Source organism: Euleptes europaea, chromosome 6, assembly GCF_029931775.1.
Source record: "Euleptes europaea isolate rEulEur1 chromosome 6, rEulEur1.hap1, whole genome shotgun sequence".
Lineage (NCBI taxonomy): Eukaryota > Metazoa > Chordata > Lepidosauria > Squamata > Sphaerodactylidae > Euleptes > Euleptes europaea.
The window spans coordinates 4,676,875-4,691,785 of NC_079317.1; the positions used below are offsets into that span (position 1 = coordinate 4,676,875).

A 14,911-nucleotide genomic window follows, 5' to 3' on the forward strand; every position below is an offset into this window, starting at 1 on the left:
TTTATTCTTTTCAATTTATTTTGTACACAATAAAGTTGTTTGTCTTTACAATCACTTTCTCTCTTTTCTTTATAATTTTATTTTGGGGTACCCCTACTGAGATCTACCCTGGTATACACAGACTACAAGGTCCTGTGTTATTCCTTTCTGGAACCCTGTAATAAGCTAATTTCCCCTTCTTTGGTTCCAGTTTGGGTAACAAGAATCCTGAATCTCAGTCTGAGAAAGAGGAGTCTGTAAGAGGAGAGGAAAGATGTCATGAACTCCTTCACTGAGACAATTTGAGAAAACATTTCATTCATGTATGAAAGGAAATACTTCCTTCCCCTCTCTTTTCCTCGCAACTTAAGCTGAATATGGCCCAGGGCCAGGGTCATATATTGCACATCATGGCTAAGTAGGGATTTGAACTCTGGTCTCCCCGATCTTAGACCAACACTAACAACTACACCGCTACATACTGGATACTCAGTACAAATCTCCAAATACATCTCAGACTCCACAGTAAATAATGGCTTCTCAAATAACCCTGGCCTGAAAATATGGGAACATTTGTTTGGTTGAAATAGGGTCCAGGACAGCAGAACCACCTGACTTTCCATATTTGGGACACCAGGTTTATCTCTCCCCTCCCCCCATGTACAGATGCACAGAGACAAAAAAGAATAGCTAAAGAGAAGTACTCCTGTCTCCTCTATTTCTTTTTCTCCAAAGCTGCAAGTCCCAGGATACCAAAATCAACAACTTCCCCCATTTGAGCCATAAGCCTCTGGCCCCCACCCCACAAGCACTCATGGCTAAAGACAGAAATATTCCCATCTCCTCCAATTTCCCCCCCTCTAAAGCAGCATGTCACAGGATACCGACATTACCTGAACTTCTGGTACGTTGTCTGTTTCAGTGATCCATAGGTTAAGGGTAGGGGGCTTTAGGCAGAACTTCCATAGATCCCAAGGGAGAAATAAGGTAAGGCAGTGAAGGCAGGGTGCTCCTGGGTGGTAAGAAAATGTTCCAGTCTCAGAGAAAGAAAAGTGGAGTTGGCAGCCGCTCTGCAAGTGGAGAGGATGAAACTGCAGTTTTGGCTGGCAGAGCAGCGATCCTTAGAGGAGCCGGCACAAAATAATGTCAAAGACGTGTGTGTATTAAGTGCCGTCAAGTCGCTTCCGACTCATGGCGACCCTATGAATCAATGTCCTCCAAAGCATCCTATCCATTACAGCCTTGCTCAGATCTTCCTTTATAGAGTCAATCCATCTCTTGCGAGGTCATCCTCTTTTCCTGCTGCCTTCCACTTTTCCTAGCATGAGTGTCTTTCCCAACGACTCTGGTCTTCTCATAATGTGACCAAAGGACAACAGCCTCAGTTTAGTCATTTTAGCTTCTAGGGTCAGTTCAGGCTTGAAAATCTATAAACCAGTGATTTGTTTTTTTGACAGTCCCACGGTATCCGTAACACTCTCTTCCAACACCGCATTTCAAAGGAATCTACTTTCTTCCTATCCGCTTTCTTAATTGTCCAGCTTTCACACCTATACAGTTCCGGAATTCAGGGTGAGTAAAGAAGCCACTGTGGTGTAATGGTTATGAGCGGCGGACTCTAATCTGAAGAACCGGGTTCGATTCCCCACTCCTCCACATGAAGCCTGCTGGGTGACCTTGGGCCGGTTGCAGTTCTCTCTGGACTCTCTCAGCCCAGCCAGAGGCAGGCAATGGCAAACCACATCCCAACATCTCTTGCCTTGAAAACCCTACGGGGTCACCATAAATCAGCTGTGACTTGACGGCATACTCACACACCAGGATAAGAATCTATGAATGTCCTGTCTCTGCGTGAGTAGCTTCCGCCATGCCTGGAGCAAGCTAGTATGCTAGGAGACATTCAGGGAGGATCAGCAAAAAGTAATCAGCTCACCTGGCTGCTTGTTATTAATTAGATTTTGCACTCGGGAAGACTTGCATTGGCTGATGAAATTACCTGGAGAAGTGAAGGTGGGTGCCTGTCTTTGTAAGCCCCTGTTGGAAATGGGTAGGCATGCAGATGCCCCATCAGTCCTGCCCAAGGTTTTGGCCACTCATTAGTGTAGCTGAGGAGGACCTTGACCTCACCTTCGAATTGGAAGGGACCACTAGGGTCATCTAGTCCAACCACCCGCACAATGCAGGAAATTCACAACCACCTCCCCTCCACACCCCCAGTGACCGCTACTCCACGCCCAGAAGATGGTTAAAAAAAACCCTCCAGGATCTCTGGCCAATCTGGCCTGGAGGAAAATTCCTTCCTAAACTCAAAGTGGCTATTGGCACCAGGAAATCCCTGGGGGTTTGAGCCCCACTGCCCCCCCCCCATAGTTTATGCCCCTGCTCGGATGAGACACTACCAAGGCAGTTCATGGTTGCTACGCAGAGGCAGGCAATGGCAAAACATCTCTTGCCTGTAAACATCTCTTGCCTTGAAAACCCAATGAGGGGTCACCTTAAGCCAACTGTGACTTGACGGCACTTTCCACCCCCACCCCCCACCCCCACCCCCCACCACTAGTGAATCAGTGGGAATCAATAAAATGGCTCAGCAATAATTCTATCACCTGCCACCAGAATCAAGCCTATTGCACAATTTTAGATTTCAAAAGTGCCCTTTATTCAGTTACTTTTTATTTAAGCAGCCCTCCCCGGATTCTCTCTGCTCACTTAATTTCTTCCACCTTCCTTTTCCCCCTTTATGTTACCTGAAGATGCAGTCATCCAATTTCCTTTGGTTTAATAGCACCCCTCTTCTTGTCGTCAGTTATTGTGAAATATTTTAAACTGATCCTTAAAATACTGTCCAATAATGTTTTAAGTTACATTACGAATGGTTGCGAGCTGCAGAGAACTTTCTGCATTAAATCATTCACTAGTGGGGTTTGCTTTGTCTGTACTAGTGGCCTTCTCTGCAGGGCCTGCGGTAATACATCCCCACCACAAATAAAATCGGTTCTCCCACAAGAAATGATGTAGAAATCCACGAGACCGGCACCTGCCAAACGTAGGAAGTGGTTACCCGATACAATATGCCAAACACCTAAGTAGCAATTACGCAGATGACATCAAACAACTACTGATGGTGGGAATTTAAAAATCACAGTAGGCAAAACACTGGCCTGGCTCAGCTGCTCAGTGTCATGAATCTGAATTGGGCTCTAGTCTAGGAAAGTGTATGCTATAATAAGAAGGGTTTAGTTTTTTATAGGGTTGCCAACATCCAGGCAATGACTGGAGATCTCCCAGAATGACAGTAGTTGAACACCTTTCCTCTCATTAAATAAAATGTGTTGTGGCCTTTGTTTTTATCTGTCCAGTTTAATATACTGAAAAAGGGAACTAAAGGTACCTCATAAATATATCCGATATTGTCATAACAGCATCTGAACAAGAGACCTGTGGGGAACACATAGTTTACACGCTACCAACACCTCAGCGTACATGTGTGTCACCCATTCTCATAACTGTGGGTAGTTTAATGTATTTTTAATCCAAGTAGAAGTTGGTAACAACCTCACCACAGCAAATATGGCTAAGTTTTCAAAATGTTTCTGTCAAAATCTGGCCTGCATCTCTCTCTTGGCCATCTTCTGGTCACTGGGGGTGTGGCGGGGGGAGGTAGTTGTGAATTTCCTGCATTGTGCAGGGGGTTGGACTAGATGACCCTGGTGGTCCCTTCCAACTCTATGATTCTTATTGTAAACATGCACAAGTAAGTCTGACCAGCCTTTCAGCACTAAGTGTCATTGTTATAAATAATAGTGTGCATTAGAAATGGCTGGGCTCACAACAGAAGCTCATATAAAGAGATTACTAAAGGAAGAAGCACTTGTTCCTTTTGCATAAGTGCTTTAGATGGGTACAAACTGGAAGACAGATACTGCCAGATTAGTGTTTCTTAGCTAACTCAATACGTGTACTTATTTTGTGTCTATGCAAGAAAATATTTCACAAAATGTGTTATTTTATTTTATTTGTACCCCGCTCTCTTTCCTGGTCAGGCCGGGCTCAGAGCAGCTAACAGTCGTCAGAATAATCCAGCAAATATTAATTTTAAAAGGCACCCCGTTAAGCAGAGCTTCTGTTTGAAATGTTGAAGACCTAACTATCGGAGTAATGTATAGCCTCACTCTCTGACATTTTGTGGTTGGCCATTTTAGGGTTGCACGCATCTCCCTATGTTAGAATGCTAAAGGTGCCTGCAGGCTGGGGTGTGTGTGGACTGCAGACCCCTAGCCTAAAGGGACAAGGAGCCAGGCCCTAGGGCAACAGGATATAACCGTGGATGGTTTCTCATTGAGAAACAATTGTTAAAAGACAGTTCACCAAAAAAATGTGGGAGAACACAAACATAGTGGATTGCCAAAGCCCCCCCCCCCCACCCCACGGACACAAGAAGCTGCCTTATACTGAATCAGATCCTGGGTCCATAAGTCAGTATTGTCTGCTCTGGCTGGCAGCATCTCCTATAACTGGAGATAGTCCTATAACTGGAGATGGCAGGGATTGAGCCTGGGCTGAGACCTTCTGAATGCCAAGCAGAGGCTCTACCAATCAGCCATGGCCCCCCTGCACCTTCCCCTACCTCCAGCTCCTCTATAATGAGGGAAGAACATTGCGTACAGTTGATAAAAGGGAGATGTACAAGTGAGAGGCCACCCCAAGTAAGGTCCTGTCTTTCTGGCTACCCACTCTAATGAAGGAGGGACACGCTCGGTAGGACCTCAGACGCTGCTGCTCATGTTCAGGTAGGTTCACACGGGAGGAAGAGGCCCTTAAGGAAGGTTTTCCTCCAACCCCTCTGTAGCATGTCCCTCCTCTTATGCTGACTTCTTCATTTGTTTTCAGATTTGTCAGCTTCTGGTTTAAGAAGAAGAGTTGGTTTTTATATGCCAACTTTCTCTACCACTTAAGGGAGACTCAAACCACTTACAATCGCCTTCCCTTCCCCTCCCCACAACAGACACCCTGGGAGGTGGGTGAGGCTGAGGGAGTTTGAAGAGAACTGTGACTAGCCCAAGGTCACCCAGCTGGCTTCGTGTGGAGGAGTGGGGAATCAAACCAGGTTCTCCAGATTAGAGTCCACCACTCCAAATCACTGCTCTTAACCGCTACACCATACTAGCTCATTTTGCCATTTAACTTTCCCTTCTACAAAAAGGATCAGCCAGTCTTACTGCTTACTGCAGGGGTCCCCAACTTTTTTGAGCCTGGGGGGACATTTGGAATTCTGACACGGCACGGTGGGCGCAACAACAAGATGGCTGCCGCAAAATGGCTGCCGCAGGAGGCGGAGCCAGCCACAAAATGATCGCCACAGCTTAACTTCAGTCACACAGTGCAGATCCTGCAGAGCCGATCAAATCTCCAGTAGTCGATCAGAAGCCTTGCTGGGCAAAGCCACTTCTTAAAAACACCCGTGGACAACACACTAGGGACCCCTGGCCTATTGCATTTCGGTTCCATCTCATCAGAGGTGAAGGTTCTGGCCTTTCAATGACAACAAGCAGCCCTTCTTTTCTTTTGGCAAATTCCAACTGCTGCAAAATAGCAAAGCCTCTTGTGGCACCTTGAATCATAGAGTTGGAAGGGACCACCTGGGCCATCTAGTCCAACCCCCTGCACAATGCAGGAAATTCACAACTACCTCCCCACTCAAGACCCCCACTGGAAAGAATGGAGTGGGTGCAGAGGAGAGCGACGAGGATGATCAGGGGCCTGGAGACCAAGCCCTGCGAGGAAAAGCTGAAGGAGTTGGGAATGTTTTGGCTGGAGAAGAGGAGGTTGAAGGGGGACGATTGTTCTCTTGAAGCATCTGAAGGGCTGCCAGTTAGAGGAGGGCAGGGACTTGTTCCTGTCGGCAGCAGAGGGTCGGACTTGCAATAATGGGTTTGAATTGCGGGCGGAAAGGTACCAGCTGGATATTAGGAAAAATATTTTCTAGTAAGAGTGTTTCGGCAGTGGAATCAGCTCCTTACGGAGGCGGTGAGCTCCCCCTCACTGGCCGTCTTTAAGCAGAGGCTGGACAAGCACCTGTCCAGCCGAGTTGTTTTCCGTTGCCCCAGAAAGTCGGACCAGAACCAACGGGTTGAAATGAAATCAAAAGAATTTCCGTCTAGACATTAGGAAGAACTTCCTGACTGTCAGAGGGGTCCCTCAGTGGAACAGGCTTCCTCGGGAGGTGGCGAGCTCTCCTTCCCTGGAGGTTTTTAAGCAGAGGCCAACTGTCAGCAATGCGGTTCTGTGACCGTTGGCAGTTCATGAGAGGGAAGGCATCTTGGCTATCTTCTGGGCATGGAGCAGCGGCCACTGGGGGTGGGGTGGGGGAGGTAGTTGTGAGTTTCCTGCATTATACTGAATCAGATCCTGGGTCCATATGTCAGTATTGTCTGCTCTGGCTGGCAGCATCTCCTATAACTGGGGATGGTCCTATAACTGGAGATGCCAGGGGGTTGGTCTAGATGACCCTGGCGGTCCCTTCCAACTCTGTGATCCTATGATTCCCTGATTCTGCCAGGGAAGCTCGAGGCTGATCCCGCATTGAGCAGGGGGTTGGCCCAGACGGCCCCTTCCAACTCTGTGCTTCTGCGACTGCTCTCTGTTGTCCGGAGATCGGCTGTGGTTCCGGGAGATCTCCAGACCCCGCCTGGAGGCTGGCAATCCTAGAGGAGGGAAGGCCTGCCTCTGCTCTGAGACAGCAAGGTAGACTTCCCCTGACTATGGAAGATCCACTGATTTTGCAAGTTGTAATAATCTCTTTTCCTTTCTGTAATTGTATTGAAATGTATTAGGACAGCAAGGGAATAGCTTGTTGCTGGGCAGGGTATCTCTGTGTGTCTGTGTGCTAGTAATTGGGGCAAGAGTCACGGAAGGTTAATGAGTGTTAGGGAGAAATGGAGGATTTACAAAATAATTATTTTTTTAATGGAAATAATCAAATGCTTTTTATTATACTAATCCATTTATTACTAGTGAGATTTACTATTTCTTTTCCTTTTTATGTTACTTTTATTTCCTTTTTTTCTTTTTTCTTTCTTTTATATGATATAATTAACTATCAATCTTTTTTTCCCCTTGAGAAATATAAATGTCAAAGAGATCAACAAAGATTAACAATAGTATTAGGATTAGAATTTTGTGCAAAGGAGATTACTAATTCATCACAAGATGAAGGGAGGTGTAGGGGAAGGCAACTATTCTTTATTATATATACATTTTTTTAACAATGTTACCTATTGGTTTTTATTTTTTATTGTTTATGTCATTGTTCAACGATGCGATTAATAATTTTGGAAAAATAATAAAAAAAAGTTATTATTAAAAAAAAAAAGAGTCACGGAGGGTTACAGTGACCCATAACAAGAACTGGGTCAAACTGTTACCTCTCTGTTACAGTCAGATATGCCCTGAATGTTGATGGCTGTCATATGTTGGATTTGGATCAACATCCCTTCCCCAGCACAACCGGGACTCAGAGAGATTCCTGCCCATTAGGGCCTCCTGGGTCGCAGCTGCCGGAACAAGCTGCTTTCTGGAAACAACGGTCCGGGTCTCCGTTTCCCCCACCACGAGCCCCTCTTGACCGCCACGGCTCCCGGGGTGGGGGGTCTGGAGGGGCGCGCAACGCCCCGCCAGCCCCCGGCCGGCTTTCTCGGCGCGCGCGCTCCAGCACCGGCGGCGGCGCTTGTTGCTGGGCGCGGCGGCACACGTGTGCGTGAGAAGGCAGGCAGGCAGGCAGGCGGGCGGCCGCGGCGTGGACGCCTCCTCCTTCTGCCGCCCTGGGCCGCCGGCCTCGCCTCCTGCGCGCTCCCGCTCCCCGCCGCAGCATCCCGAGGTGGAGGAGGCCCGCGGCGCCGTCCCCCTCCGCCAGCCGAGGCCACCATGGCCAAGCCCCGCCAGGAGCGGAACAGCTGGGGTAGGCGAGCCCAGGGGGAGGCGCGGCCCTCCGCGGGTGGGGGGGGGGATCGGGGTCCGGCCGGGCCTTGTGCGGTCCGGCCTGGCGTGGCCTGGCCTGGCCGGCCGGAGCGCCGCGCCCCGTCCCCGGGGACGCCGCCCGGGCGTGGCGCGCGGCTCGGGGAGGGGGCGGCCCTCCGACGCAGCCCCCATCGCAAAGGGTGTGGGGGGGGGAAGAGACGGCGACAATGGGGCCGAGGATGCCGCGCGGCCCCTTCCCCCTTTCTTCACCCCCCACCCCGGGTTTCAATGTAGACATTGGAAGGGATTTGAAAGGAGATCTAGGGGGCAGGGAGGGGTCCTGTCCAGGGGAATCTGTGGGCCTGGACCCAATGCCGCTCAATGCAGATTCGCGACCTGTTCCTATTTTGGGGCGTGGACGGTTAGGAGGTGGTGGGAGGGAGGCTTTCTCGGCCCCCCCCCCAAATGTAGGCATTGGGCTGAAAGACAGAATTGGCGACTTGGGGAGGTCGCTGGGATCTGGATTCGGGAGGCAGCTTCCCGGTGGCACGGAGATCTTCAGGTGGGGAGGGGGAGCGGGAGGTGGGCTAGGGATGTCGGCCTCCAGGTGGGCCCCTGGCCATCCCCCGGAATTACACCTCATCAGCAGATGACGGAGATCGGTTCCCCTGGAGAAAATGGATGCTTTGGAGGGTGGACTCTGTGGCCCTGTACCCCGCTGAGGTCCCTGTCCTCCCCATACTTTGCCATCCCCAGGCGCAGCCCCCCAAATCTCCAGGTATTTCCCCACCCAGAGCAGGCAACCCTAAGTCTACCCTTTCTTGAGTGTAGGGCTGCCAGCCTCCAGGTGGCACCTGGAGATCTCCTGCTATCGCACGGATCTCCAGACGACAGCGGTCAGTTCCCCTGGAGAAAATGGCTGCTTTGGGGGTGGGCTCTACGGCATCCCACCCCACTGAGGCCCTGATCTTCCTCAGGCTCCATCCCCATATCTCTGGTGACCCTAGTCTGGGCTGATGGGTGGATCCCAAGACACAGAGGTGTGGTTCTGCCTGTGTTCTCTGGGAAGCTGAAGCAGGCAGACAGTCTGCTCACTCCACGTATATTTTAACCACCTGGTCCTAGTTAGAATCCAAGCCTGGACTTCTCGCTTTGTCTCTACCTGTTGGGGTGGCGGGGATTCGAACGTGGTTGCGAGTACACACCTAGCCACGGTTGCGAATCCTGAAGCGATGAGTCCGGGTTACAACGATTTGTGGATCTGGAGTGAGGATGAGCCTGCAGAACTGTGTGTGTTTTTGGAGTCTGACACAAAAAGGGGGAAGGGGGTCGCTGAAAGAAGGTTGCCCAACGAGTGAAACCCTTCCCGGCGGCAGTGTGTGGTTAGGCCCCGAGGATGCGATGCTAAGGAAGGGCCTTCTTAAAGAGACTCACCGTGACTGTGCAGTGTTGCATTTGGAGGAGGAGCGGGAGAGAATGAAGGGGAGGGGGCGCCCTGCTGCGGAGGATCGGAATGGATTCCCCCCCCCTCCCCCAAGGTTCAGCAGGCAGGTTAAGCTGGGGAGACTTTCTTCCTGGAGGGCTTGGGACCAGTTGCAGAAGAAGAGACGCCCATGTCTTGAGACATGGTCTTACAGGGCAGTCTACTCTAGACAGGCCTGGCAAATTCCAGCCATCATTAACAGCAGCTCTTTAAACTTTAATTTTGCTTTGTTTCAGCTTGCTGTAGTACGTATGGTAATGGTATTTTTTTTAACGTTTTGAGTTTTGCGTTGAGAATTTTTTTAAAAGAAATTAAACGATGCAATTGCTGCCGCAGATCAGGGTAGTCTCAGTTGCCATACCGGTGGAGGTCAAAGATCGGCAGCTTTTGACGATGGCGCTTAGGAAGGTGGGCTGGCGTGGGGTGTGATTTGCCTGCACAATAGGTTTAGAGCAGCCATGCGACATGAAGAGAGTCATAGCATATCAACAGAAGTACAGTGTCCAGATCACGCGAAGTGATGGTACTGCTTTACTCTGCTCTGGTTAGACCTCACCTAGAGTATTGTGTTCAGTTTTGGGCACCGCAATTTAAAAAAAGATATAGACAAGCTGTCCAGAGGAGGGCAACAAAGATGGTGAGGGGTCTGGAGACCAAGTCCTATGAGGAAAGGTTGAAGGAGCTGGGTATGTTTAGCCTGAAGAGGAGAAGACTGAGAGGGGATCTGATAACCATCTTCAAGTACCTGAAGGGTTGTCATATAGGGGATGGTGGCGAGTTTTTTTCTGTTGCCCCGGAAGGTCGGACCAGAACCAACGTGTTGAAATTAAATCAAAAGAGTCTCCATCTTGACATTAGAAAGAATTTTCTAACAGTTAGAGCGGTTCCTCAGTGGAACAGGCTTCCTTGGGGGTGGGGGGTGGGCTCTCCTTCTCTGGAGGTTTTTAAGCAGAGGCTAGATGGCCATCTGTCAGCAATGCTGATTCTATGACCTTAGGCAGATGATGAGAGGGAGGTCACCTTGGCCATCTTCTGGGCATGGAGTAAGGGTCATTGGAGGTGGGGGGGGAGGCAGTTGTGCATTTCCTGCATTGTGCAAGGGGTTGGACTAGATGACCCTGGTGGTTCCTTCCAACTCTGTGATTCTATAGCAACATTTTCCAGTCTGAGCACTGTTTGTAAGATGCTCTGCTGGTCTCACATCTTGTTCTTGTGGACTCCAAGACTGACAAAAGGCAGTCTCTGTTGCTGGTCATCTGGAGGTTGGAAGTGCAGGACCAGTTGACTCCTCTTGGCTAGAGTCAGCCCTACTTTCATTTCCCCTGTAGCAACGATGGTGCTCTGAACCATAGATGCCTTATACTGAATCAGACTATTTTCCCATCAAGGTCAATATTGCCTGCTCTCACTGGCTGCGGCTCTCCTGGGTCTCAGGCTGAGGTCTTTTATGTTACTTCCTACCTGGTCCTTTTAATTGGAGATGCTGGGAATTGAACCGGGGACCTTCTGCATGCCAAGCAGATGCTCTGCCACTGAGCCGCAGCTCTTGATGATCTGGCAGGTGGTTGTGACTCAGGGCACCCTTGAGTCATGATGAGACTCCCCCTTTTTATTCTTCCCCAATTCTGCAGCTAAGGAAGCAAATGAAGTTGCTTTAGATCTGTTTATTGAGGGAAGGGCGAGGTGGTGGATAACAAAGAGCATGCCCCCGCGATGCGCCAGGTGTTTTTCAGAGACTGCAGGATCATCATGATGCATGTTACATGTGGAGGGCCTTTTAGGGAGCCTTGTCTGTCTTTAAAAACAGGAGTCTGGTGGCATGTTCAAGTCTAATATTAACTGTCTTGTCAAGCTGCAGCTGATTCGTGGCACCCCAGGACCATGGGATTTTCCGGGCCATAGATGTTCAGAGGTGGTTTGCCATTGCCTGCCTTTGTGTAGCATCCCTGGATTTCCTTGAAGGTCTTCCATACCAGTACTAACTAGGGCCAACCCTGCTTAGCTTCCGAGATCTGATAAGATTGGGCCATCCAGGTAAAGGCAAGGGATGTTCAGAGGTGGTTTGCCATTGCCTGCCTCTGCATAGTGACACTGGACTTCTTTGGTGGTCTCCCATCCAAGTAGCAATTGGGGCCAATCCTGCTTAGCTTCCAAGATCTGATGAGATCAGGCTAGCCTTGCCTGCCTCTGCATAGCAGCCACAGTCTTCCTTTATGGTCTCCCATCCAAGTACTAACCGGGGCGAACTCTGCTTAGTTTCCAAGCTCTGATGAGATCTGGCCACTCAGGGCTATTGAGGCCGCTGCCTTCTAGACTACCAAGCTCTTATCCTGCCATAAGCTTTTGCGGACCACAGCCTACTCTGTCCAAAGTCATTATTTAGTAGAAAAGAACACCTTAAAGACTAACAAAATTTCTGGCAGGGTATGGCGCTTTCGTAAGCCGCAGCTGTCTTCTTCAGATACAGCTAGAATGTGATTCCATCTATCCTGAAGTAGAGAAGAGTGAATTAGAAACGCAATGTAAATGTCAAAAGCAAGTAAATTACATTAGCAGGCATGGTTGGATGAGGCATGATATGCAGAGGGGTAGTAGGCGTGGAGAAATCAGCTTTGGTAATTGAGACAGGAATCCCAGATCTCTATTAAGTCCCAGAGAATTCATAGTCTTGAGCTTCATTATTAGTTGTAATTCAGCAGTCTCTCTTTCTAATCTCCCTTTGAAATTCCTTTGTAGGAGAACTGCAGTTCTTAAATCATCAACTGAATGTCCTGGAAGGTTCAAGCGTTCCCCCACTGGTTTCTAAATGTTGCAGGGACTGGCCTATTTGTCCAATGTAAGAGTGGAAGGGCATTGCTGGCATATCACTGTGTGTGTGTGGGGGGGAGGTAGTTGTGAATTTCCTGCATTGTGCAGGGGGTTGGACTAGATGACCCTGGTGACCCCTCCAACTCTATGATTCTATGTGATGGCATAAATCATATTATAAGAAGAACAGGAGTATAAACCTGAGGAAGTATGGCTGATATTGCTGGGCCCAGTGATGGTGTTACTAAGATCTATATGTCGTTATTGATCTGCTCCTTGTAGAACCCCTGGAAAGCTTCCAAGAAATGCCGGGATTCAGTGAGCCACAGTTTGGAAACCACTGATACAAATGTAGCCCAAAGAATTGCATTGGAAACAGATGCTTAAATGTGCATTTCAAATAGATACTTAAAAAATGTTAAAATTGGCATCTCAGCCGTGTACTGAGACCTTCGCATACAGATTTTTTTTGGTGATCCCAACCCACTGTTTGCCATCCGCTGATGTTCTGAACCCCCAAATGCTTTTATGAACATTGACTTGTACTGTCTGGGCAAGCTCATATTCATAAAGGGCACCCTTGTCCTTCTCTTGACTGTTTGCCGCATGGAACCAAATCTGGTCTGCCTGACAGGGCTGCTGTTCTAAGACTCTCTGGAAGTGTGTAGCAGAAACATTTTGATTTTTTTAAAGTACTGCATACGGTTTCTTGCCCTGACCTGCATAGCCCAGGATAGTGGGATCAGCCTTGGCTAGCACTTGGATGGGAGAGAGTCCAGGGTTGCTATGCAGAGGCCAGCAGTGGCAAAAACCACCTCTGAATGCCTCTTGCCTTGAAACCCCTGTGGGGTTGCCATAAGTCGGCTGCGACCTGACGGCAAAAGAAAACAGTGCGGCTTCTTCACACCCCGGTTGCTTGTTGGTCTGGTTTCTAAGTGCTGTTTGAATTCTGAAAGAGGGAGAGAATCTTCAAGTACTTGAAGGGCCGTCATATAGAGGAGGGTTCTCCAGATCAGAGTCCACTGCTCATAACCACTACACCACTTAGGCAGATCATGGCAGGGGGGCACCTTGGCCATCTTCTGGGCATGTAGTAGGGGTCACTGGGTGTGTGTTTGGGAGAGGCACTTGTGAATTTCCTGCATTCTCTATGATTCTATGAAAGGCTTCTTCCTAAAAAGAAAACGGCACATGTGCAACAGAAGCCCACCCAGCCCCTTTCCCCAGCCCAGGATTTTCCTTCCCTTTTGCAAGCAGCTGTGATACTGAGCAGCAAAGGCATCTTTGGAATGAGTCCTCTGATGCTGCCGGCTTCTCTCAGGCAGCTGTCAGGACTGACAGGGCCCTCCCCATACGGCCCACGCCTCCCTCTTCTTCCCTTCCCCTAATCTTGCAGCTGTGGAGGGGGAAAGAATTTGCTTACATGGCACATTCCCCCCACCCAGTATAGAGAATAAATAGAACAAAGTCTGCTCCGACTCACGGTGCAGGTGTGGTGGCAGAGTTCAGAGATATAATTGCAAAAAAATCTCTGATTCGCAAGGTAGGCCTTCCTGGGGAGATCGAAAGTCAGCCTAGTCCTGCGCTTCATCTGCAGCATTGGCCGGTCTTGATTTCCCAGGAGCGCTTCCAACAGGCCTGTGTAGAAGACTGGATAGAAAATGGGTACAAGATCAGTAAGCATTGGACGAAGCAGGCAGAGTACCGTCGACAGTGGGGCGCCCCAAAGATCTTATTTTAGGTTGCTGTTCGGGATTGTGTTTTAACACACCTGAGACAAACAGATACTTGGAGAGAGAGAAAAAAACCAAGCTGCTCCTAGTCATTTATTAATGAACAGCTTGTTGGAGATGTAATTGCAGCGGAGATCCATAAGATGTTGCCAAAGCAAAGGAAAGAGAAGTTGGCTTGAATACAAGAGGGATTATTGGGAAGGGGGTGAGACAGGTCTAGTCCTTTATTTTTTCTAGGCAAATGAGATTCAGCGGGTGCCAGGAATAGCTTTCTTGGAGGTTTGTGCTTGTCTGTGCCAGAAAAACAACAACAACACTAATTTCTTTCAGTGCAAAAACAGCTTTAAATATACCTTCAAATTCACCGAGGATTTAGTGAGCCTGCATTCAAAATTCATAAAGGCATATGGTGAAGATGGAGCCCATAGAAGAGTTGGTTTTTATATGTCGACTTTCTCTGCCACTTAAGGGGGAATCAAACCGGCTTACAGTCACCTTCCCTTCCCCTCCCCCACAACAGACACCCTGGGAGGTAGGTGGGACTGAGAGAGCTCTTAAGAGAACTGCGACTAGCCCAAGGGCACCCAGCTGGCTTCATGTGTAGGAATGGGGGAATCAACCCAGTTCACCAGATTAGCCTCCGCTGCTCATGTGGAGGAGTGGGGAATCGAACCTGGTTCTCCAGATCAGACTCCACCGCTCTTAACCACTACACCATGCTAAGAACATGGGGTGGGGGGGAAACTGGAGTCATGAGTTTCAGCAGAATGGGACTGGGGTTGCCAAACATCAGGTATTTTACAAGCCTTTAATGAATACATCAGGTATATTGAGCCTAGTTTTTTGACTGCGTGGATCATGAAAAGCTATGGCTGGTTTTAAAGGAAATGGGTGTGCCCACTACATCCGATTGCTTTGATGCGCAACCTGTATGCTGGACAAGAGCTGCAGT

At 49.1% G+C, this 14,911-nt stretch overlaps 1 protein-coding gene across 1 annotated transcript in view; it reads left to right on the forward strand.

Moving 5' to 3' along the window:
* The first annotated feature begins 7,899 nt into the window (after positions 1–7,899).
* Positions 7,900–14,911, forward strand: part of ATL1 (atlastin GTPase 1) — a 42,319-nt gene continuing 35,307 nt past the window's right edge. Inside the window, exon 1 of the mRNA XM_056852081.1 lies at positions 7,900–7,936. Coding sequence (XP_056708059.1) covers positions 7,903–7,936 — 34 coding nt within the window. The 5' untranslated portion in view covers positions 7,900–7,902. The remainder of the gene's footprint in view (positions 7,937–14,911) is intronic.